Source organism: Salvelinus namaycush, chromosome 40 (genome assembly GCF_016432855.1).
Source record: "Salvelinus namaycush isolate Seneca chromosome 40, SaNama_1.0, whole genome shotgun sequence".
Lineage (NCBI taxonomy): Eukaryota > Metazoa > Chordata > Actinopteri > Salmoniformes > Salmonidae > Salvelinus > Salvelinus namaycush.
The window spans coordinates 3,590,545-3,615,746 of record NC_052346.1 but is presented as its reverse complement, the minus strand read 5'-3'; the positions used below and the strand labels follow the sequence as shown (position 1 = coordinate 3,615,746).

The window sequence follows — 25,202 nt, the reverse complement described above, 5'->3', positions numbered from 1 at the left end:
ACTTTTATGCCTGTGCACATTGCTTCGAAAAACGACTTTCAGCACTTCAGTCACAGGCAGTATTGCTGCGCGAGGTGGGATAGCTATAACGGTAGGAGTCAGATTTCTTTGTGCATTACTAGATATTAAACAAAACGGTAGATATTAATTCGTAAATTCAATTTTAGGCCCTGCAGGAGGTCCAAATTACTGCTGGTTTCGGTTGTACCTGATAATTAATTGCACCCACCTGGTTTCCCAGGTCTAAATCAGTCCCCAACCAGTCCCTGATTAGAGGGGAATAATTTTTTTTAAAGCAGTGGAACTGTCTTTGAGGTACAGATTTGAATGTGAGGCCACTAGACTCCAACCACATCTCTGGACACAAACAGACTCATGGACGTTTTTTTGTTTGTCTTTGTATTACATTTTCTAGGCTTGCTGTATTTTACTCACCGTTTCAGCTGGTCTGGCATTGAGGTCTTCAAGGGGAGGGGTCACAATTTCCAGTGGCGGGGCCAGGGCAGAGTCACTGCTGCTCCTCACCAGTAGAGGGGTGTCTGGAAAAGAGACAGAGAGGAGGTGAATGTGAGCCTCATGTAGTAGTACACTGATTGTGTTTGTGTAAACTGATCTACGCCTGGTATTAAGTTAGGCACTGTTTTCCAATTAAAGCTCCAACAACACAAATTCCCTGTAAATCTGCCCAAGATTTCAAATCGTCAAGATACCTGATGACTGTTTGAAATCGTAACATGAGTTTTTATAGAGTCTTACAGGAGCATTTGTGATGCCTTAGTAGCTTTTTGACGAGAGGATGAAATAAGTATCGTAGGGACAGAGGGCAGGAGGGAGGGAGAGAAAGAGCGGGGAGACACTTTGCGCCCCCCACCTCTCCTTAAATGGAACGTCCATCTGACCAGCTGCTGCTACCCCACCCATGCCTTGCAACCTAGCCCACTCCCCCTTACGCAATCAAGACAATTACACCACATGAAACGGCTTGGGGTACCAGAGAGGTACACTGAACTACAGGGGAGGAAAACGGTTTTACTCTATTTTTAAAAGCGCCATCAGAGCCAGACTTCAAATAGGCCCGGGCCAAGTCCGTACAGGTAACCTCCCAAATGGCTCCATATTTCCTATATAGTACACTACTATATGGGGAATAGGGTGAGCCCTGGTCATAAGTAGTGCCCTACATAGGGACTAGGGTGCCATTCGGGACATATCATGTGAAACCACATCTAAGAGCCGTAGGTGCAGCTGAGCTTTTTATACGACTGTAACCTAAAGAGAGTTGGTTAGAAAAAAGTTCATAGGAAACAGTGTTACGACACCGTTTCGGCCAGTCCCACTTAGCTCCTTAGACCTTGCTTCGACGTTTGGACCACGGTGGAAACTCCGTCCCGATGGTAGCGGCTGTACGTAAGGCCTAGAGGTTGATTCCTCTGCAGAGGATGTCTGACCAGGACAACCGCTCCTTGCTCTAGTGGCGACCCACCCAGGCTGCTGACCACGTCAGCCGAGCAAGTCACCCTCAACCACACTGGCTGTCTGAGGGCAGACAACCTCAGAGCAGACCTACCAGGAGGTGCTCTCTACTAGAGTAAACACACACGCACAGAAGTAAAGGAATCCAGAAATACATCCACCTCAACGACCACTTTCCAAACCCCTACAGTGCCATGCTCCTATAATAGGCCTACCATCTGGAAGCCCATTTTCCCAAGGATGTACATAGAAACAGACACCTTAGAATAGTGTCCCCAATGTTTAACCCAACACTGCTGCTGTTATGGGATGATGTATTGTCAGTCTGTGGTAAAGCTCTGTGTTTAATCCTCTCTATGTCACTTGGATCTGTGTCCCATTTGTCTCACTGTCACAGCCTTTGTCTGTTACTCTGTGCATGTGTCTGTCTTTCTCTCTCTCTCAATTACTCTAGGTTCTCTGACTGATGCTTAAATTAACTAAACATGATTATTATTTTTCTTGTAAATACTTCAGAACGTCTAAAAGTGGCTCATGACATCTAGGCGCAGAGACCAGGCAACAACTCTAGTTACACCCCAAACCCAGATTTTTCCCATTGACATTTCCATTTGTACACATAGGGTAGATTTAAAAAGGGTTCTGTATATAGAAGCAGTATCCTAGTAAAACCTTAATGGACGGCTGTACAACCAATATTGGCCCAGTCTCTCTTACTGGTGGACCTACCTGCATGACATCTCAATATGATTTAAACACAAACTAAAACACATATGCATGAACACTTTACGTTCACACACACACATACGTAAGAGCACAGATACACACAGCTGGATATTTTTTAATATTATTTAATTTAACCAGGCAAGTCAGTTAAGAACAAATTCTTATTTACAATGACAGCCTACCCTGGCCAAACGCTAACCCGGACAACACTGGGCCAATTGTGTGCCGCCCTATGGGACTCCCAATCACGGCCGGTTGCAATACAGCCTGGTATCGAACCAGGGTCTGTATTGACGCCTCTAGCACGGAGATAGTACACAACACAGATCATCCAGGTTAAGGTTCAGAGGCCCAAGCTCGTGAACAAGAATGTTCCAAGTTCAGACAGAAGGGGGAATCAGATCGCTAGGAGTCTTACTTTTGAATTATATTTTCATTTGTTGCACAACTAGTACTGCCTGTTGATGTTAAGGTGCTAGCTATAATAGCTGGATGATATTAACGAATTCGGTTATTATTTTATAAAAATTATTTTATTTCCTCTGGGTGCTTACATCACCTACTAACACCCTTGTACTACCCGTAGCTCCCATTCTCCTCAGTCCGTGAAAACGCAAAGAGAAATGTATGTGTCGCTGATTACTCCTGTGTAGAAGTCCATCATGTTAAATTAAGCACACAAATACATGGAGATGTGAGACAGGATATGCGTTTTACTTTTCTTCATGCTCCTCTATAAAACAACTTGTCAGATGGTGCATTGAAGAATAATGTATTCCTGTCCTGACTTTTCATAATACCATTGCAGGTATGGTTATATTGTCTAAGAATTACTATTATACAGTCTTTGTATTGAAGTTTGCTCATTATTTTATTATTATTATTGCTTTATCTATATATTATTGCTTTATCTATAAATGTGATTGTGCGGGTCCGTGAAAACAGAAAGAACAACTTGTCAGACGGTGCATTGAATACTGATGTATTCCTAAACGGACTTTTCATAATACCATTGCAGATCTACATAAAATCTCAAAAAGACAGCCATGGTGTCGCTCTTCATTTCTTGGTTCTTCTGTGGTACATATAAAGACCGGCACAATGAGGCCAATGGTGATTTTAAAACAGTTAGAGTTAATGGTTGTGAGAAGAGAAAACGGAGGATGGATCAACAACATTTAGGTTAACATAATGGAGTAACTTCAATGACAGAGTGAAAAGAAGGAAGCCTGTTCAGAATACAAATATTCCAAACCATGCATCCTGTTTGTAACAAGTCACTTAAGTAATACTGGAAAAAAGGTTGTTTGTGGCAAATCCAACAACACATCACTGAGTACCACTCTTCATATTTTCAAGCATGTGGTCGCTGCATCATGTTATGGGTATGCTTGTCATCGGCAAGAGCTAGAGGTTTTTGGGGGGATAAAAAGAAACGGAATACATCTTCCAACAGATACTGGGAAGTTTTGACCTTGTGTATTAGGTTAATGTCCTGCTGAATTTAGAATTAATCTATTCTAATTTCAGCAGGACATTAACCTAATACACAAGGTCAAAACTGGAGTTGCTCACCAAGACGACATTGAATGTTCATGAGTGGCCTAGTTACAGTTTGACTTATATTTGCTTGAAAATCTATGGCAAGACTTGAAAATGGCTGTCTTGCAAAGATCAACAATCAACTTGACAGAGTTTGAGGAATATTAAAAAGAATAATGCGTACATTTTGTACAATCCAGGCAAAGCTCTTAAGAGACTTATCCATAAAGACAAACAGCTGAGATCGCCGCCAAAGGTGCTTCTACAAAGTATTGACTAACGGAGTTATTTCTGTTTTTCATTTTCAATAAATTGGCAAAAAACATGTTTCACATTGTCATTATGGGGTATACTGTGTAGATGGGTGAGTAAAAAACAACAACAGTTTAATCCATTCTGAATTCAGCCTATAACACAACAAAATGTGAAATAAGGGGTATGAATTCTTTCTGAAGGCACAGTATCGTATCGGCACCTAAGTATCATGATAATATCGTATCGAGAGGTCCCTGGCAATTCCCAGCCTTACCAAATCCAGCTCAGTCATGAAAAGTACCAATGCTTTGGTTATGTGAAGAGGCTGAGTACACATAATTAGGGCCGAGTTCTTCCTCACCTGACTTGACCAGGAAAAACTCTGATCACCAAGGTCGAGGTTAACTACAGATCCGTTAAATGTCTCTCTTCAACGCTCCCACTTTAAGAAGCAAATCCTAACACACACTTTTAAGTCGAATTTTCAGAGGTCCCGCCCCATACAGATAAACGTCTTCGACCTCTGACCCTAGAGCAGACGTTCATGGGAGATCATGGCCCAGAAGAGGAGGGCAGTAGATTGTTTAGTCTTCTCTGTCACAATGTTTAGCTTAATGATAATCCATTGAGGAGTACGTATCCTAATGGACTGCTAATTCAGTTTGTAATCTGTAATAGAAAAATAATCTCGAAAAAAACCTCACTCTTCAAAATGGCTAAACAAAGGGATAGCCACAAATTAAATAACCATTCCCATTTGTCTGCATGCAGTCCTGTGTGTGAGTGTGCGCGTGTCTGTGTGTGGCACGTCTGCGTGTGTGCCCAGAGTGATCTTGTCTCGTCAGATCAATAGAACCCTCCTGCCCAGGGTGCTCGTGGGACGCAGTGATAAGGACTGTCTTCCCCTCTCGCCGACAGGAGTGTGTGTGTGTGTGTCGACGGGAGTACGCTGACACCAGCGTGTGCTCAGTACAGCGATCGATGCAGGTCTAATCATCCGACTGGGACTCTGGTGGGGCTCAATCACACTGTTAAAACAACCAAGTTCCAATCCGGTCCTCTACCTGCTCGACACTGCTATAGCACATCCACACACAGCTGTCAAATTGTACCACTAAACAACACCCAGTGTTATGACTGGGGCCAGAAGTATTTCCTCACCAAAGAGCCGAGCGAAGGAACTACTGCTGTCTGCCGCCGTTTCGCTTTCCAATCAAGGTACATGAATTGAGGAGCAAACTGAAGTGAAAAATGTACTCACCACAGGAAAAAACTACGACCAGAAAAAAAACTCTGTGCCCTGGTTACGGCACATAAGTAGGACATCATGACCGATCATAAAACAAGACCATGGACGCTGAACAAAAACATAAATGCAACATGTAAAGTGTTGATCCCATGTTTCATGAGCTGAAATAAAAGATCCCAGAAATGTTTCCTAAGCACAAAAAGCTTATTTCTCTCAAGTTCTGGCCACAAATTTGTTTACATCCCTGTTAGTGAGCATTTCTCCATTGCCAAGATAATCCATCCACCTGACAGGTGTGGCATATCAAGAAGCTGAGCAAACAGCACGATCATTACACAGGGGCACCTTGAACTGGGGACAATAAAAGGCCACTCTAAAATGTGCAATTTTGTCACACAACACCACAGATGTCTCATGTTTTGAGGAAGCGTGACGCCGGAAGGGAGGGCTGTCGTTCTACGAGCTCCTAATCAACTTTTAGCATTGTTTGTAACTCATTTTGAACATAATGTTGCTGCTACCGACTCTTATGACCCAAAAAGCTTCTGGACATCAGAACAGCGATTACTCACCTCGAACTGGACGATTTTTCTTTAATGAATTCGACGCAAAAGACATATTGCTTTGTCAAGACAAGGCCCAAACCCGTCATCAGCGTGAAGAAAAGACAGAGAAAAAGGGGGAAGAATACCCTCGGTATTACTGGCCAACGTGCAATTATTGGAAAACAAACTGGAGAATCTACAATCAAGACTACCCTACCAACGGGACATTGTAAAATGTAATATCTTATGTTTCACCGAGACTTGGCTAAACGACTGTCTGGTAAGACGAGGGGCGGGGGGGGGGGGGGGGGGGGGGGTCTATTTGTCAACAACTGCTGGTGCGCAATGTATAATATTAAACAAGTCTCAAGGTATTGCTCACCTGAGGTAGAATACCTCATGATTAGCTGTAGATCACAATATCCACCAAGAGAGCTCTCATCTATATCATTCGTAGCCGTCTATTTACCACCACAAACCGATGCCGGCACTAAGACAGTACTCAACGACCTGCACAAGGCCGTAAGCAAACAAGAAAATGCTCACTCAGAAGCGGCCAGGGCCTTTAATGCAGGCAAACTTAAAACCGTTTTACCTTATTCTATCAGCATGTCACATGTGCAACCAGAGGGGGAAAAAAATGTTAACAAAAAAAAACTCTAGACCACCTTTACTCCACACACAGAGAGAAATATAAAGCTCTCCCCCACCCTCCATTTGGCAAATACGACCATAATTCAATCCTCCTGATTCCTGCTTACAAGCAAAAATTTAAGCAGGAAATACCAGTGACTCACTCAATACGGAAGTGGTCAGATGACGCGGATGCTATGCTACAGGACTGTTTTGCTAGCACAGACTGGAATATGTTCCGGGATTCATCCAATGGCATTGAGGAACACACCACCTCAGTCATCGGCTTCATCAATAAGTGCATCGACGATGTCGTCAGAACATTAACCATACGTGCATTTCCCAAAAAAGAAGCCATGGATTACAAGCAACATCCGCACCGAGCTAAAAGGCTAGAGCTGCCGCTTTCAAGGTGCGAGACACTAATCCGGACGCTTATAAGAACACCATCAAACAGGAAAAGCATCAATACAGGACTAAGATTGAATACTACTAAACCGGCTCTGACACTCATCGGATGTGGCAGGGCTTGAAAACTATTACAGACTACAAAGGGAATCCCAGTTGTTTTGAAAGGCTGGTCATGGCTCACAACACCATCATGCCGGAAACCCTAGACCCATTCCAATTTGCACACCGCCCCAACAGATCCACAGATGATGCAATCTCTACTGCACCCCACACTGCCCTTTCCCACCTGGACAAGGAGAGACACCTATGTGAGAATGCTATTCACTGACTACAGCTCAGCGTTCAACACCATAGTGCCCACAAAGCTCATCACTAAGCTAAGGACCCTGGGACTAAACACCTCCCTCTGCAACTGGATCCTGTACTTCCTGACGGGCCACCCCCAGGTGGTAAGGGTAGGTAACAACACATCTGCCACGCTTATCCTCAACACTGGGGCCCCTCAAGGGTGTGTGCTTATTCCCCTCCTGTGTTCCCTGTTCACCCACGACTGCGTGGCCAAGCACGACTCCATCATTAAGTTTGCTGAGGACACAATAGCAGTAGGCCTGAGGGAGGAGGAGAGAGACTCGGCAGTGTGGTGCCAGGACAACAACCTCTTGCTCAATGTGAGCAAGACAAAGGAGCTGATCGTAGACTATAGGAAAAGGAGGGCCGAACAGGCCACTCATTAACACACCACATCACCAACAAACTATTGTCCAAACACACCAAGACAGTCGTGAAGAGGGCACAACAAAACCTATTCCCAATCAAGAGACGGAAAAGATTTGGCATGGGTCCCCAGATCCTCAAAAAGTTCTACAGCTGCACCACCGAGAGCATCCTGACCGGTTCCATCACTGCCTGGTATGGCAACTGCTCAGCATCTGACTAAGGAGCTACAGAGGGTAGTGCGTATGGCCCAGTACATCACTGGGGCCAAGCTTCCTGACATCCAGGACCTATATACTAGGCAGTGTCAGAGAAAGACCCCAAAAATTGTCCAAGACTCCAGTCACCCAAGTCATAGACTTTCCTCTCTGCTACCGCACGGCAAGGAGGTACCGGAGCGCCAAGTCTAGGACCAAAAGGCTCCTTAACAGCTTCTACCGCCAAGCCATAAGACTGCTGAATAACTAATCAAATGGCCACCTGGACTATTTACATTGACCATCCCCATCCCTTTGTTTTTCCACTGCTGCTACTCGCTGTTTATTATCTATGCACACTCACTTTACAAATTACCTCGACTAACCTGTACCCCCACACATTGACTCGGTACCGGTACCCCTTGTACATAGCCTCGTTATTGTTATGAACATTTATTGTGTTACCTTAGATTTTTTTTAGTTAAATAAATAGAGTTAATAAAATATTTACTAAACTGCATTGTTGGTTAAGCGCTTGAAAGTAAGCATTTCACGGTAAGGTCCAAACCTGTGGTATTCAGCACATGTGACAAATACAATCAGATTTAATTTTAATTGGCATGCTGACTGCAGGATTGTCCACCAGAGCGGTTGCCAGAGAATTTAAAATTAATTTCACCATCGTAAGCCGCCACCGACGTCGTTTTAGAGAATTTCCCAGTACGTCCAACCGGCCTCACAACCGCAGATCACGTGTAACCACGCCAGCCCAGGGCCTCCACATCCGGCTTCTTCACCTGCGGGACCGTCTGAGACCAGCCACCCGGACAACTGATGAAACTGTGGGTTTGCACAAACGAAAAATTTCTGCACAAAGGGAAGCTCTTCTGCGTGCTCGTGGCCCTCGCCAGGGTCTTGACCTGACTGCAGTTCAGCATCGTAATCGTCTTCAGTGGGCAAATGCTCACCTTCGATGGCCACTGGCACACTCGAGGAGTGTTCTCTTCACGGATGAATGCCGGTTTCAACTGTACCTGGCAGATGGCAAACAGCGCGTACGGGTGTCGTGTGGGCGAGCGGTTCGCTGATGTCAACGTTGTGAACAGAGTGCCTCATGGTGGCAGTGGGGTTATGGTATATTGCATGTTGAATTGATATTTTTGCTGAGTGTAGCACTGTGTAGGCGAAGTAGCCTAACACATGAATATATAACGAGCGGGACATACTTATAATGCACAGAGCTAGGAGAATGGCTACTGGTAGAACTACTGACTTCAGTCCAGATTTCTGTGTGTTCTGCCCCTCTCTCTCACTCTTTCTCTCCCCGCATCTCTCTCCCCCCACCAGCTGCATGTGATACGATATGCAGCTAACAGCCAATCTGCTTAACTTAACTTAAGTGATAAAGAAAACAAAAAAAGGCCCCTGTGCACACATACAGAGTGGTCCCCGCCAGACAGTCATAGCAGTGGCTGGATGATCGGGTTTAGGCTGAGCCTGTTTAAGTGAATTCTCCACCCAGGCTTTTGTTAGTAGGTGGAGATGACAAAAGCAGCCTTATTGAATTAGTCTCAGTCTATGTGGGGGAGCTCCACAGGGTCAGGTCCTAACTTGGTTAATAAGGGGTTGAGGGGTGGCAGGAAGGGGTCCTAAAAGGTTTAAAAAAGGGTTAAAAAGAGAGGCATTGAAAAAAAGTGTTCATGCTCGGCTGGACCCTGGGCAAGCTAACAGGCTACAGTGCTAATCCAGTTAGTGGCCGAGCCCCATCCCAGAGTGCTGGAGGAGTTAGCGAGGAGCTGTGCCCCAGAACAGCAGGGGTTAGGGGGGACGCGGTGAGAGGGATGGGGGGGTATGGGCCGGGTGGGTGGGAGCCGGGTGGTTGGGTGAGTGACTTGCAGGTGGTGAATGGTGTGGTAGGGGGTGGCAGAAAGAGGACGGACGGACGGACGGGGGGGGGTCAGAGAGGGGCTGGCACTCTGCTCTGGGTCATGGAACATCTAAAGGATGGTGGGAGAGGAGGAGAGACAAAGAAAGGGGGAGTAGAAAGAGAGGAAAGGGGACTAAGGAAAGCATAGAATATGAGGAGAAAGTGGGGATAGGGAAAGGAGAAGAGAGAAGTAGGGGAGGCAGGGAAAAGTGGAGTAGGGAAAAGTGTGAGAGGTTAAGTTTTTTCTGTAACGGTACACCTTGGCCTAGATGTTTACATTAAAGGACATGACTTATCCCAAAGAATGCCGGAGCCGCACTTAAATCCTCTTTCACAGGCAGTGAATTAAAAGCTGAGCTTCTCTTTACATAGCAGTTTCAAATTATGTGAGGTTGTTAAATGAACAAGCTAGCAAGTATGCGTAGTCATGCAACCACTCACCTACAACTGCACACGTATACTCACAAACGTACATTGTTGCGCCATCTCATACACACTCACACTCGTTCACATTCTCCCACACACACAAACACAGAGAGCCCTGATGTTTTTCCCATCTAGTGAGTGTGTGTGTGCGTGTGCCTGCATTCAGCCTGGCCTTGGCAGCCAGCTAAAGTGAAACCCACCCGGGGAGCATGGGGAGCCCTGGGAAACGTAGTGTTTGTTTAACCCTGGAGAGCCTCCAAAAAGGGCTCAGCTGTCTAGGAGGGCCCCAAGCTGGGATATACAGGGAGAGCCTCTGGCTCAACAGCCATACTTCGCTGTCGGATGCTCATATTTGTCACACAGCCAGTGAAACAACATATGACAAAACATGAGATGTGGGCAGTGTCCAGATACCCATAGAGGCATCCTAAATAGTAGGCCGCTGGGGTATGTGAAATGTATAATATGTGAAATTGAGTGTGCTATAAATGCCAGAATGTTACACTCATTCATTCATTTAGTACGAATCCACTGCATGCTATGGAGGAAGAGAATCTACTAAACAATTTGGCAAAAGATGACATTCTCAGTGTGAGCCTACAATGTTGATATTTGTTACTTACAGCATACATTTTTACTAAACAGTACGCTCTAAGTAGTGTGTAGTTTGATTAGTGCAGATTATGTAGTTTTAGTAAATAGTAGGCGAGACAAATTTCGGACATGGCCGTGGTGTTTCCCCGACCAATAGGCTCGGGCTGAGCAACACTACTAACTAATACAAGGAACACGTAAAACCCAGGGGAGCAACTTTGGTTTTAGAAGTGGGAGAACATAATTCTTATACATACATTTTGTTATCCAGTCGGATAAACACTCCAAACAGACTACCAGACCGCTCGGATGCATCCGCATGGTCCAAAAGCACATCGTTGTCTTGTTTTGTATCGCATTCCAATGATAAAACTCGGGGGAGGGGGCTAAAAACGCCATTTCAGAATGTGGGGGGGACGTCCCCCCACTCTCCAGTGAAAGTTGCTGCGTAAAACTATATCATATTTTTTTTAGTGCATTACTATGTTACCACCCAACAGTGTTACTATCCTATACCAATAGTTGAAGTGGACTGAAATGCTGTATGTGCCCGTACACATTTTGACTGCAGTTATCTTTATATTTAGGTGCCGGTACTCAACATATTTCTAAAGACAATATTCCATAAGAGGAGCCGGTACTCAAGCAGTTGAACATTTGAGTTGTGTACTGGCCCAATTCAAACACTGTCCGACACCAGCATGTAACACCATAGCCCTGAACTTTAAATCAGTTGGTGGCGCTGTACTGTGGTACGTACTGGCCTTGAGGGTGTAGGCGTTGACCTCTATCTCTCCTCCTCTTGGTGGCTGAAAGTAGGGGGGCTGGCGTTCGTAGGGGTCAGGATCGGAGTAAGGGCTGGAGTGGCCCGTGGAGCCTCCGCCGCTGCCCGCTGGGCTCACTGTCACCCCCCTCTGGAGCTCCTGTGCTTCGAACACTGCCACCAGCTGAAATACAAGCACAGACACACAACAGGACTGGAATCATACAGGAGGAGAAACAATAGGGCGGTATGGTAGCTTAGCGGTTCGAGTGCTGGGCCAGTAACTGAAAGGTCGCTGGTTCGAATAACTGAGCCGACAAGCTAAAAAAATATATTAAAAAATCTGTTGATGTGCCCTTAATACTAATTTGCTCCAGGGGTATTACTATGGCTGACCGTGTAAAACAACACATTTCACTGCACCTAGCCGTTGTATGTGCCAATAAAACATGCATTTTCTTCATTTAAATACAATATTATCATGCTGTAATAGAGTCATACTGTACACCAACCAGACACACAGAGTCAAATGGCCCATTTCCAAATGGGTGGCAAGTCAAACCTGAGTGGGTGGCTGTCAGAATGTGTGAAAGCGTTCAGACCGTCAACAGACACAGAGTGCTTATCAACAGAGAGAGGGACAACCTGGCCTAGTTAGACCCTTTTATGGATGTAGTGGTGTCACAACAGTAAATGTTTATGTTCATGCTCTTTGCACATACAGCTGCAATTCATCTCTGTGGGAAGCAAACGGGTGGGAAATGCATTTAACATTAGCATAAGCCTGACAGACACACACCGTCACCCGCTTCCTCACACACGTACGCATACGCAAAACGCACAAAACAGACTTATCTACCAAACAGTAGGGAGAGGGCTGTGCATTCTCTAGGCCAGGAGGAGTGTGTGTGGTGCTCCACAAATACCATCAATCAACAGCGTGAGGGATGGCGAGCGAGCGGAGAGAGAGAGAGAAAGAGAATGTGTGTGAATGCCAGCCAAACTCTACTGTTACTCCCCTCCCACATAATGGGATTTATAGGGATCAAAACGGCTCTATCGCTCTCTGTCAACCCAAGCCGGTGCGTGAGTGCATACCAACAAGAGCAGCATACGAATGTGATCTGTGCGTTCCAAAATAATAATACTACATTGAAGTTAGGACTCATTTGTCTTATCGTGGCAGCAAAATGCATTCCGTGAAGCCAGTTCAGAAAAGCCAGTTAGCCATACAAAATCAGAAACATACATATGCACAGTGTGTGTCTGTTTGTCTGTGTGTGTTCCCATGTGTTAATTGCTATTGGTTAACTGTGTTCACTAAAACAAACAAACAAAACAAACAAACACAGTCCAGCAGTAGTAAGATTTGAGGTGTGTACGCATCGGAAATAAATAGTCAAATTAAATCTGACAGGAGAATCAGAACCTGTCAAACACAATGACACAGTTGCCTCCACGAGCTGGATGGAGACAGGGATGGAGAACAGAGGGTGAAGAGAGAGAAAATGAGACAGACAGACAGACAGAGAGAGAGACAGAGAGAGATTAGAGGGTAGCACTCCTTCGATACGCTGCCGTGAATTTGTCATTTGACAAATTAGCACTGTGGCGTGACGCTCTCATTAAACAGTGCTAGCACAGGAAATGACCACTTAATGAAAGAGAATGACAATCAGAACAGGGGGATGAAGAAAACAAGAAAGACAGAGAGGAACAACACTGGGACACAAATGCATGAAGAAAGAGAGAGCCAGAGATTAATAGGAGGGAGGTGTGTGTGTGTGTGTGTGTGTGTGTGTGTGTGTGTGTGTGTGTGTGTGTGTGTGTGTGTGTGTGTGTGTGTGTGTGTGTGTGCACACGTACGAGAAAGACAGACAGAGAGAGACTGAGAGCGAGAGGGAGGGAGTGAGTGAGTGAGAAAAAATGAGTGAGAAAGAGGAAGAGAATCACAGAGAAATAGAGAGAGGGAGAGGGGGTGTTTTTCAAAATCATCTGCACCCATAACTGAGGGGGGGGGGGCGAGAAAACAATAAGCAATAACACGGTGGGTAGAAATAAATCATACATCACCGTGTGAATGTCACGCTTCTCACTCTCCCTTTCTGCCATGATTCAATATCCTGACACCTCCGCGCCCCAAACCAGAGGAAATTGGCCGCATCAGAGCATCAGCTGGAGGGAGGGAGGGGCCATCAGAGAAAAACATGTGATTGATGGATGCCTCTATCCCTTCCGTTCTCCTTCTCTCTTCCCTGCTCTTTTCCTCCTCTACCACTTTCTAAATCAGATGACTTTGTCCCTCAGAGAGGGTGAGAGAGTTGACTCATGTGGATGTGATGAGGTGAGAGATTCAGACAAACCCCACAGTGTCACGGACAGCTCAAAAACAAGCACCTGTAGAGAGCGAGAGCCATCTCTACTCCTTGATACACACAACCTCAGTGTCACACACACAGCTCTCCTTCCTGTGTGTGTGTGCGTACGTGCGTGAGTGCGTGCGTGCGTGCAAGCTTACTGTTTATCTAACCCTAACGCTCAGCTCAGCTGATGAGTCAAACGTGCAGGCAGTCAGTGCACATTTACATGGAAGCGTTTAACTAAAATGCTAATGAGTGCACTAATTGCAAAGATGGGCAAATCCAGCTCATGAAGTTACACAAGTATAGCTATAGCTAGAGCGTGGACATTTACACGGGAAAGATTACAAAATTCTGATGCATGTCTGATGGAAGAACATTAACATCGACGGGGCCGAAGTGGAGCGGGTCGAGAGTTTCAAGTTCCTTGGTGTCCACATCACCAACGAACTATCATTGTCCAAACACACCAAGACAGTCGTGAAGAGGGCAGAACAAAACCTATTCCCAATCAAGAGACGGAAAAGATTTGGCATGGGTCCTCAGATCCTCAAAAAGTTCTACAGCTGCACCATCGAGAGCATCCTGACCGGTTGCATCACCGCCTGGTATGGCAACTGCTCGCCATCTGACCGCACGGCGCTGCAGAGGGTAGTGCGTACAGCCCAGTACATCACTGGGGCCAAGCTTCCTGCCATCCAGGACCTATTTAATAGGCGGTATCAGAGGAAAGCCCATAAAATTGTCAGAGACTCCAGCCACCCAAGTCATAGACTGTTCTCTCTGCTACCGCACGGTAAGTGGTATCGGAACGCCAAGTCTAGGACCAAAAGGCTCCTTAACAGCTTCAACCCCCAAGCCATAAGACTGCTGAACAATTAATCAAATGGCCACCCAGACTATTTACATTGACCACCCACTCCATTTGTTTTGTACACTGCTGCTACTCGCTGTTTATTATCTATACATAGTCACTTCACCCCCACCTATACGTACATATTACCTCAACTAACCTGTACCCCCTCACACTGACTCGGTACTGGTACCCCCTGTATATAGCCTCGTTATTGTTATTTTATTGTGTTACTTTCTATTATTTATTTGGTAAATATTTTCTTAACTCTTCTTAACATGACATGCTTACTTTCATTTCAAGGTCTACACTTGTTGTTTTCGGTACATGTGACAAATAACGTTTGATTTGATGTGTACACGGAGCAGAAAGGAGAAGAACGGAGAGGGAAAAAAACGCTAGTGGGAAGCACAGGGGAAAAATGGCAGCTGTACAGATAACTCATCCAGAACTCTGACTTCTCAAACACAGCAGAACGCTAACACCCCATCGCCTTATTAATTCAGCCACTTACTTATAGTTAAATAACGAAAACCCAGCTGGAGAGCATAGCACATCTTAGACAGGTAGAAGATATCTGATCGCAAACATTTAGTAGTGAATTGCATACACGGGTAACTTCATCACCTCGTGTGTGACGGACTGCAGAGAGAGACTCAGCGATAGATACAGAACGCAGTGGGACTCAGCAGCTCCCGCATTCTCCCATTGTGCTCTTTACAACCAACCACTTGACTGGCTGCTGTTCTGGGGAACTACGGTAAGCTTCATCATGGAAAATGATGTGACAGACAAAAATGAAGAACGAGGTCTGCTTTATCTCCTAACGCATTGGACAAGTTGACGAGGTATTTACTTAAAAAGTAGCTACAAATGTTAAAATGTGTTAAAGTTTTTGAACAAAATAGTTTCAACGGTATCCAGTGTGCATTTCCAAATACCCCGGGATACAGTATATACGGTATACCGCCCAACCCTACTGACAGGTGACACGCGGTGTCAACCATACCATGCCATCTTAACCTAATTATATAACATTCTCTGAATCAGTGGGGTCCTATTTGGCCCGATGGGTGGATGGGGACACGGTCACACTATCCCGATTCTCCACCCTTTACCCAAAGTGTGGACAGGCACACTTCCCATCATGTATTTAAAACCATAGGATTGGTGTATCATTAGCTGGAAGGAGTTTCCACCATTGTTAAATTCAGTCTCGAGGTTCACATATAGGAGCTGCTGGAAAACATGCTTGCGCACACCCCCTACATGGAAACAGATGAACAATGCCACCTAGCTCGAAGCAACAGCAACTACAGCGTCTTTCAAACAAACCACACAGACACACACACACACTTCCATCCCCACACAGTAACAACCACTGCACCACAATACCTTACACATGCCCCTTCCCCACATACATAGTTAATCTCTCTCCAACCATTCCTTCTCTTCTCCTCTCTTCTCTCCATCCCCTCTGTTGGTGTGTGCCACATCTCTATGGGGCTGCTGTGCTTTTGTCTGCCTGTCATGTATCTTAAGAGTCTACCTCTCTCTCTCTCTCTCCCTATTTTCCCCCCTCTCTCCTTTGAAACTCCTAGCATGCATAATGCGGAAGCGAGGCGAGGCCTGCATCCTGATGGTAATACAGTTATCCAATCATCTCTGTCTCACTCTACCTACCCCCCCCCCCCCCCCCCCCCCTCTACAAACTGCCAGGGAACTGTTCAGCTTAAAGCGTGGGGGGCCTTCTCGTAAATATAGGGTCTACCCTAAACCTCTGAAAGAAGTAGAATACCTTACACCTCTGTCAGCACACAGTCTGCTTCCCAAATGGTACCATATTTCCTAGGTAGTACACTACATTTGACCAGGACCCATACGGAATAGGGGGCCATTTGGTACACAGCCTTAGTCATAGGTTGAATCAGATGTCAATCAGATACTGAAATGCCGGTGGAATCACGTGTCAAAATAGTGAAAAATAGAACGAAGGGAAAAGTGCCGGGCCCTTAAAATGCATCCTTCCTTCCTCCTTTCCTTGAAGCAATCACTGATCAGACCTTGCTGGATTGGTGAAAGGCTACTTACTGTACATGATAGAACCGCTCCTAACCCTACACTAATCAAGTCATCAAGGAAGGGAGGAAGAAAGAAGGCATTTGAGCGTAGCCTGATTGGCATTTGGTATTCCAGTGTCAGGTGACTGGTACTGAGGATGTGATGAATGGAAGAAGTCTCATGACATCAGTAGGCAGGTTATCATTTCATGCGGTGCAATGCTAGAAGTACATGCATACCCAAATGTACTCCAATGATGCAACGCGTTATGCATCTGTGCACACACATGGTCAGTGATGGAGTAAGAATAGTGGTGTCTTTTGCTAACGTGGTTAGCTAATAGATTTACATATTTTGTCTTCCCTGTAAAACATTTTAAAAATCGGACATGTTGGCTTGATTCACAAGATGTGTACCTTTCATATGCTGTATTGGACTTGTTAATGTGTGAAAGTTAAATATTTTTAAAAAATATCTTTTGAATTTCGCGCCCTGCACTTTGAGCTGGCTGTTGTCATAAGTGTACCGGTGTCGGGCTTGCAGCCCAAACAGGTTAAAACAAGTAGGAAATTGGACCGATTACCATCCAGACTCCTCTAATACTATGTCTACTTCCCTGTGTATCTGTAACATACATCCAGATGTTTTATCTATTTAACTTGGTAAATTAAGTCTTATTTACAATGATGGCCTACTTGTAAAGCTCCCCGGCCAAACCCTCCCCTAACCCGGACGACGCTTGGCCAATTGTGTGCCGCCTCCCGATCATGGCCGGTTGTGATACAGCCCAGGATCGAACCCGGGTCTGCCGTGACGCCTACTAGCACCGCGATGCAGCGCCTTATACCGCTGCGCTACTCGGGGGCCCTCCTTAGAACACACACCTGGGTTTCAGCATACCCCAATCTCACACAAATGCATGCATACATAGTACAAAACGCACACACAGACACTCCTAAACACACATACACTCCTAACACACCGACATGGCTGTGAGCATCATCCAATCCAACTCTCGCCCTCCATGAATACCCACACACACACACCCCTACTACATGGGCCTTGGGGAGGCCTGATTACCAACAGCGACAAGACAGCCTATAGGGAGGTGTTGAGAGCCTGGCGGAGTGGTTTACAGGAGAATAACCTCTCCCTGAACGTCAACAAAATGAAGAACTGATCGTGGACTACAGGAGACAACATCCACAAGATCCTCGGCGGAGACGTAATACCCTGACATGGTCCCTCCACACCGACACCGTGGTGGGAGGCTGAAGAAAAGGCCCCTAAGACCCTCACGAACTTCTACAGATGCACCAGAAAGCATTCTGTTGGACTGTATCACCGCTTTGTACGGCAATTGCACCGCCCGCAACCGCAGGGCTCTCCAGAGGGTGGTGCGGTCAGCCCAACATATTCCCGGGGCCACACTGCCTGCCCTCCAGGACCCGGTGTCACAGGAAGGCCAAGAAGATCATCAACGACCTCAGCCACCCGAGCCAAGTCCAGTTCCAGGGCCTAAAATGAACACCCTCCACCTGCCAAACGCTGGTAGATTTTGGCATTGGCGGGTAAGATGTCTATTCACCAGCCACGTTTGGCAGGTGATCAGGGCTCAACAGGAGCATTTCAAATCGCATTTGTGAATACAAAAAAGTGTCAAATATGATCACATTTATAGTGAAATAATTGCTGCAGAAGGTGTTTTCAAAGTATTTCTGCCTTTGTACGATTCATTTACCAGCTATGAAACGAAAAGTCAAAGAACTTTAAGAATCATATATAGGCTATTTCACCTCGTGCAGCAACACCTCCTGGCTGGGGGTTGTGCACACGTGAAGGGAAACACTGAGGGAAAGATTCATTTTTAGAAGCGGAGCGCACAGGCATAAAAGTCTAATTTACTTGAAACGAAAGTCTACTGAAGTGAGACTTTGTCCTTGTGTTTCTTGGCTAGTTACATTGTTTTATTCACATGCTAGGTTGTTTTTCCATGTTTGAGTTTCAACTGCTAAGGAAGAGAAGACAATGCTCCTACTATTCATACTCAATCTCACAACAGGCACAAACATGTCTGGAGTCCCGCTACCACGGTAACCACCTGCTCTTAAAGGGGCAGGTGAAAATGTTTGTCTCATCTTTGATATTTAGGTTAAAAGATTCAGGCCACAAAAAAAATTATTAAACAATATACCACATTACTTCTTACTAGTAATACATTTGTTTTAGAAACATTATAAAGGACGTTCATCTTTTTTTTGTTTTGATGTTGTAATTTTAGTGGGCAAAAATATTTTTGCTGGTACAAAATCAGAGTGGCTGGTAGATTTTTTTTTAAATCTACCTACCACTGTGGCTGGAGGACCAAAAAGAAAACGTTATGCCCTGGCCTATTCACTCTGCTACCATCTAGAAGGCAGAGACCGTACAGGTGCATCAAAGATGGGACCGAGATACTGAAAAACAGCTATGATCCCTTATTGATGTCACTTGTTAAATCCACTTCAAATCAGTGTAGATGAAGAGGACATGTTAAAGAAGGATTTTTAAGCCTTGAGACAGACAAAAAATATAAGTGCCTTTGAACGGCGTATGGTAGTAGGTGCCAGGCGCACCGGTTTGTGTCAAGAACTGCAATGCTCAACAGTTTCCTGTGTGCATCAAGAATGGTCCACCACCCAAAGGACATCCAGCCAACTTGACAACTATGGGAAGTATTGGAGTCAACATGGGCCAGCATCCCTGTGGAACGCTTTCGACACTTTGTAGAGTCCATGCCCCAATGAATAGAGGCTGTTCCGAGGACAAAAAACTAATATTAGGAAGGTGTCCTTCATTTTTTGTACACCCAGTGTACATACTGTATTCAACATACAGTAGCTCATCTTACACAACTACTGTTGTACATAGCTTTTCCATATTTACAGTATATATTGCCCATACTGTCTTATACACACATGTATATTCCGGACTCCGACATCACACGCTGATATTTCTTAATGTCTTGTTTCTTCTTTTTTTCTTGATTTTTTGGGTGATTATTTGTTTATTAGTATTGTACTGTTAGACATTTTACTGCTTTGCTGGAGCTAGAAACACAAGCATTTCACTGCACCTGCTTTAACATCTGCTAATCTGTGTACGCGACATATAAACGTGGATTTGAAGGGTTACTCTGCCCAGAAAGCTGGACGTCTCATTCTCTCCATCTCTCCAGGTGTAAAAGCTGTCTCCCTCTCCCATGCCTGATCTCTTCCATCAACCACTGTGATGACGGAGTGCTCTCTCTGGTGTGTGCCCACTCCACCCACACATTCCATTTCTGACTGATGATTCTAATTCACAAACACACCCACACGCAAACACACACAATCAGCTGAGGTACTGTTTGCTAGCTGTGCTTTGTGACAGGCCTTATTATTTAGTTATGCACACTCGGAGGGTAAACTCTTCATAAATCACGTGGTTCCCAGGGGAACAGGAGGGTAGTGTGTATGTGTGTGTGTGTATATCTTTGTCAATTTATGATGGGAGGGAGGAAGGGGGGGGGGGGGGGGGCTGAGGCTTCATATATTTCTCAGCCGTGACAACACAAAGTCAGACAAAAAAAAAAAATGAATTTATCACCCCAACAGCGCAAACACATCACTAACGGTCACACGGACTGTTTTCTCCCCTACTCTTTTCCACCATCCACTTCCTCCCAAAAGTCCTTGTGAGAAGCTAATAAATCGGGTTCTTTTTACCCTGTGGCGAACGCAAGGCCAGCTGCTCCCCGCAACCACCCCTCCCCTCCTCAACCCCCCTTTTCCACATTCACCCCCCGAGGGTCAGGGAGAGAAATGGAAGGAGTGATTAACTTGGAAGCTGGCAGGCTGGAGCAACCATGCACCTGTGGAGATCTGCTGCTCTCTCTTCCATTCACACACTCACTTGTTCTCTCTTCATAACGCCATCTCTGTTTTTATATTTCCCCATCACTTCATTGTTTGCTGTCAATCAAGTCCACTTCTGTTAATCATCTCCTAATTGTTCTTCTTTAATTAAGGAAGTTTCCTTTCCTTAATTAATTACCACCGGCACACGCTTCGTTTTTTAATAGACACTAAACCCCCTCTTAATAGGCACTTAATAACAGACACCTCCTCCTATACTCCTCATTTAACAAAGCCTTGGACTAGCCAACTGCGTTACTGATGTGTGCTGACTGGATGAGAGGAACAGAGGGAAAGAGAAGGAGGGAGGAGAGAGGCAGCAGAAAAGGGAAAGATGCGGAGAAAGGAAGAGAGAGAAATAGGAGGGAGGAGAGAGAGCAGAAAAGGGAAAGATGGGGAGAAAGGAAGAGAGAAATAGGAGGGAGGAGAGAGAGCAGAAAAGGGAAAGATGGGGAGAAAGGAAAAGAGAGAAGCAGGAGGGAGGAGAGAGAGCAGAAAAGGGAAAGATGGGGAGAAAGGAAGAGAGAAGCAGGAGGGAGGAGAGAGAGCAGAAAAGGGAAAGATGGCGAGAAAGGAAGAGAGAAATAGGAGGGAGGAGAGAGCAGAAAAGGGAAAGATGGGGAGAAAGGAAGAGAAGCAGGCTCAGCTTCATATAATGTTTGTTCCAACTTCACCTTGCAAGTAAGCAATGAGAACAATTACAGTGTCTTGGTGATATCAACCTCTGCAGTAGTGAGTGGGTGTCTGCTCTCTCAAGCTCACAGCAGTATAATACTAGTGGGTGTTGGAAACACCTTGAATACAAATATAGTTGAGTAAAACATTTTTTATTTGTTTCATTTTATCAGACTGATGCTCCACAGAATGTTGCTTATTACTAACAGTAACAGCAAAGAAAAAGTCAGCTGTTCTGGCAATTAGGTTTTCAACAGGTATTTTTCCATGCCACGACTCAAGGACGGACAGGGAATCGAAATCGGCCCGGGCATTTCTAACATGCATTCCCCATACTGGTCCATTATTTTCCACAAGACCCCATTTTTAGCCCACATTTTTTTAGACTGGCCCACTGGGCTAAAGATGGACCAGCCCATTTGCCTAAACTGCCCTTTGGCCAGTCTGTTTCTGCCACCACTCATAAGTGTCACAAATAGCAGATGTGATAAAGGCTTACAGTTGAGTCACTATATTCCCTGTAGCCTCTGGTCATCAACCGTGCTAATATCATCATTCCTTACAGTGTTGACCCAAGGCTCAGAAAGCACTCTGTCCATTCATATCATAATACAGTCATGTGCAGTACATTTAGCCTACTGGCTTCACCATACTTACTGTTGCCATGGTGAGCTAACCCTCGCAGCTATGGCTAGGAATTTCAAATCTTTTAGAGCCTTCTAGAATCTCCAAGACAGAATTATGAATGTTGAACGGAATTATGAATGGCTAAGACTGTGGTTAAATCTGAAATTAATTAATTAATTACTTTCTGTGCAAAGGTAGTGCACTATATGGAATAGAGTGTCATGTTGTACCCTGGATGGTGGTTGGTAATGTTTAGACTTCAAAAACATGAAAATAGAACATGTTTTTTTAAATTTATTATAAAAAGATAATGTTGGGGGGGGGTTTAAAGACAGAAGAGCATATAGAACAATCACTCTGTTAGAAATGGTGAGATATGGTTATTTATTCAGCTGTTAAAGAGTAGTGACAGGCCTTGGCAAGGTTTTCATGTAAATCCATTAATTTCCTACATTTTGTGAGGTCTATGGTATTACCTGTCACTTACATGTCAGGCTTATGGAAAGTCACAATAACAACTCAAGTGGGCTATTCAGATGCATTACCGTCTAATCAAGAGATGTCCATTCATTAAGACAATCAATTAATTTGTACGGGCGGGTGGCGCCTGGTATAAATTGATTGTGACGGATGATAAAAAAATAATGATGACGGTGTCAATGACCTGTCAGAGAGGACGCAGGTGCAGTTTCAGACGTTTAATTGCGGCGGGAACACGGTAAAGCATTTCGCCCCGTGCTTTTTGCTCCCTCCTTCGGTTAACCCCACAACCCCTGGCTCGGGTCCACGTGCTGCACAGAGCACGCACACACCTTCACACTCACCTGTCTCACAGAGATGTTTGGCTTAAAGTTAATTGCAGCAATTAGCTGGGAGGCTGGATGGGGCGGGAACACGCAGCAGGGTACATTACAATGTATTCGGAAAGTATTCAGAGCCCTTGACTTTTTCCAAATGTTGTTACGTTACAGCTTTATTCTAAAATTGATTAAATACATGTTTATTCTCAATCTGCACACAATACCGCATAATGACGAAGCAAAAACTATATTTGCACATTCATTAAAAATGAATAACAGAAATACCTTATTTTACATAATTATTCAGACCCTTTGCTATGAGACTCAAAATTGAGATCAGGTGCATTGATCATCCTGGATTGGAGTCCAACTGTGGCAAATTCAATTGATTGGACATGATTTGGAAAGGCACACACCTCTTTATTTAAGGTCCCACAGTTGACAGTGCATGTCAGAGGTCGAAGGAATTGTCCATAGAGCTCAGAGACAGGATTGTGTCGAGGCACAGATCTGGGGAAGGGTAACAAAAAAATGTCTGCAGCATTGAAGGTCGCCAAGAAGACAGTGGCATCCATCATTCTTAAATGGAAGAAGTTAGGAACCACCAAGACTCTTCCTAGAGCTGGCCGCCCAGCCAAACTGAGCAATCAGGGAAGAAGGGCCTTGGTCAGGGAGGTGACCAAGAAACCGATGGTCACTCTGACAGAGCTCCAGAGTTCCTGTGTGGAGATGGGATAACCTTTCAGAAGGAAAACCACCTCTTCAGAACTCCACCAATCAGGCGTTTATGGTAGAATGTCCAGACGGAAGCCACTCCTTAGTAAAAAGGCACATGACAGCCTGCTTGGAGTTTGCCAAAAGGCACCTAAAGGACTCGCAGACCATGAGAAACAAGATTCTCTGGTCTGATGAAACCAGTTGATCAAGGTCTGGTTGAGCAACTCATTTCTAAAATGTTGGTTGATAAGAGGGGGACAGGGATAAAATCCTGCACATGCATTAGCTCTCCTGGGAGGATGGTGGACCACCCTTGATGTAAAACCCTGCAACATTCCAACCAAATACGTTTAATGCCTTTTGAAATAATTCACTCATTCAATATATCAAAGATCAAATAGTATGGCAGGATACAAATCTTTTTATTCAGCTGAAGCATGCCCACATTTTTTTTTGTCATGATATGTACATTTTCTAGTTTACTCAAATTTGTCTTAGCTACCTTTAGTGTTTACTTTGCAACTCAATAGATGTTAGTCAGCCTGCAATGTCGCTTACGTTGGATGCCCTAATCAATCTACAACATTTTTGAAGCCACATCATTCAAAAGAAAGGCTACATCTAATCTTTTTTTCTAAAATTAAATGTTCACGATTCACTAATTCTTATTTTTGATTCACATGATTTGTTTCAATACGATTGAACCGAATACCAACTAAGTGAACAGTTTGTTTGGTCAAAAATAATGTTTAAATGAATCATATAAATCGATCAAAATAGTAAATCGACTTTGTAAGGCCTTATTCGCAAGTGTCGGTGCTAAGTTTTTTGGGACATGACATGAAGAAAACATTAATAGCCTACATGTTAATAATAGCTAAACAGTTAACTACAGGGTACCTAGTAAGTCTGTACTGTATCAATCTGGCAGTCGTGCCAACATATCTCATCGGCCACCTGGTGGAAGGGACTTTGTGGATCTGAGGCTCTTTCCCGTTGCCTCCATCATCCTCCAAATCCCACCAACATCAGCCGCCTCAGAGCGCAACTGGTCCTTGTTTGGGAACACACACAAAAGCATGCAACAGGCTGACCAATACAAGGGTTGAAAAACTGGTGGCCATCTGGGCAAATTTGAGGCTTTTTGAGCCTGACAAATGAGCCATCCTCAACAAGGTTGGAAAGTGACAGTGAAGATGAGGCCTCAGAGTCTGATGTTCAAGAGGAGGACATTGAGGAGATCCAGGGAGAAGACGTGGAAGCCCGAGAGGAAAACAACCAAAGCTTTCGTTTCTAGACTATCATTTTACAGATGTATGTTGAAAACGTTTTTGGGAGATGCGATAGATCATTGGGGATCATTCAATATTCCCTTTCTTTTGCTGTTCAGTGAAATCATCCCATGTGACGAGTCAACTCATTTAATTAAAGTTCAATTCGTAACTAAATTGTTTTTTTATTTCCATTGGAAGGATTTAAATCATTTGCAATTATGTCTACTTATGATAAGGTAAATATATGATAAGGTAAAAAAAGGTTTCTGTTTCTGTTTCTGATATGGTAAATATATCCAATACAAAAAACCATCCACATTTAAAATGGTATTCATATTAATTTGCATATGTTCCCATATATTCCCGTTAATTCCCACGGAAAGTTTCCACCTCTGAATATTCCGCCAAAATGTGCAACCCTATTCATCACTACTTATTTTTACAT

General features: G+C 44.6%; 1 protein-coding gene across 1 annotated transcript in view; it reads right to left on the bottom strand.

Annotated features, from left to right (window-relative positions):
* LOC120033764 (partitioning defective 3 homolog B-like) overlaps positions 1-25,202 on the bottom strand; it is a 183,918-nt gene that overhangs the window by 123,642 nt on the left and 35,074 nt on the right. Inside the window, exons 3-4 of the mRNA XM_038980218.1 lie at positions 11,453-11,639; positions 436-539 (exon numbers count right to left, since the gene is read on the bottom strand). Of these exons, the coding sequence (XP_038836146.1) occupies positions 436-539; positions 11,453-11,639 (291 nt within the window). The remainder of the gene's footprint in view (positions 1-435; positions 540-11,452; positions 11,640-25,202) is intronic.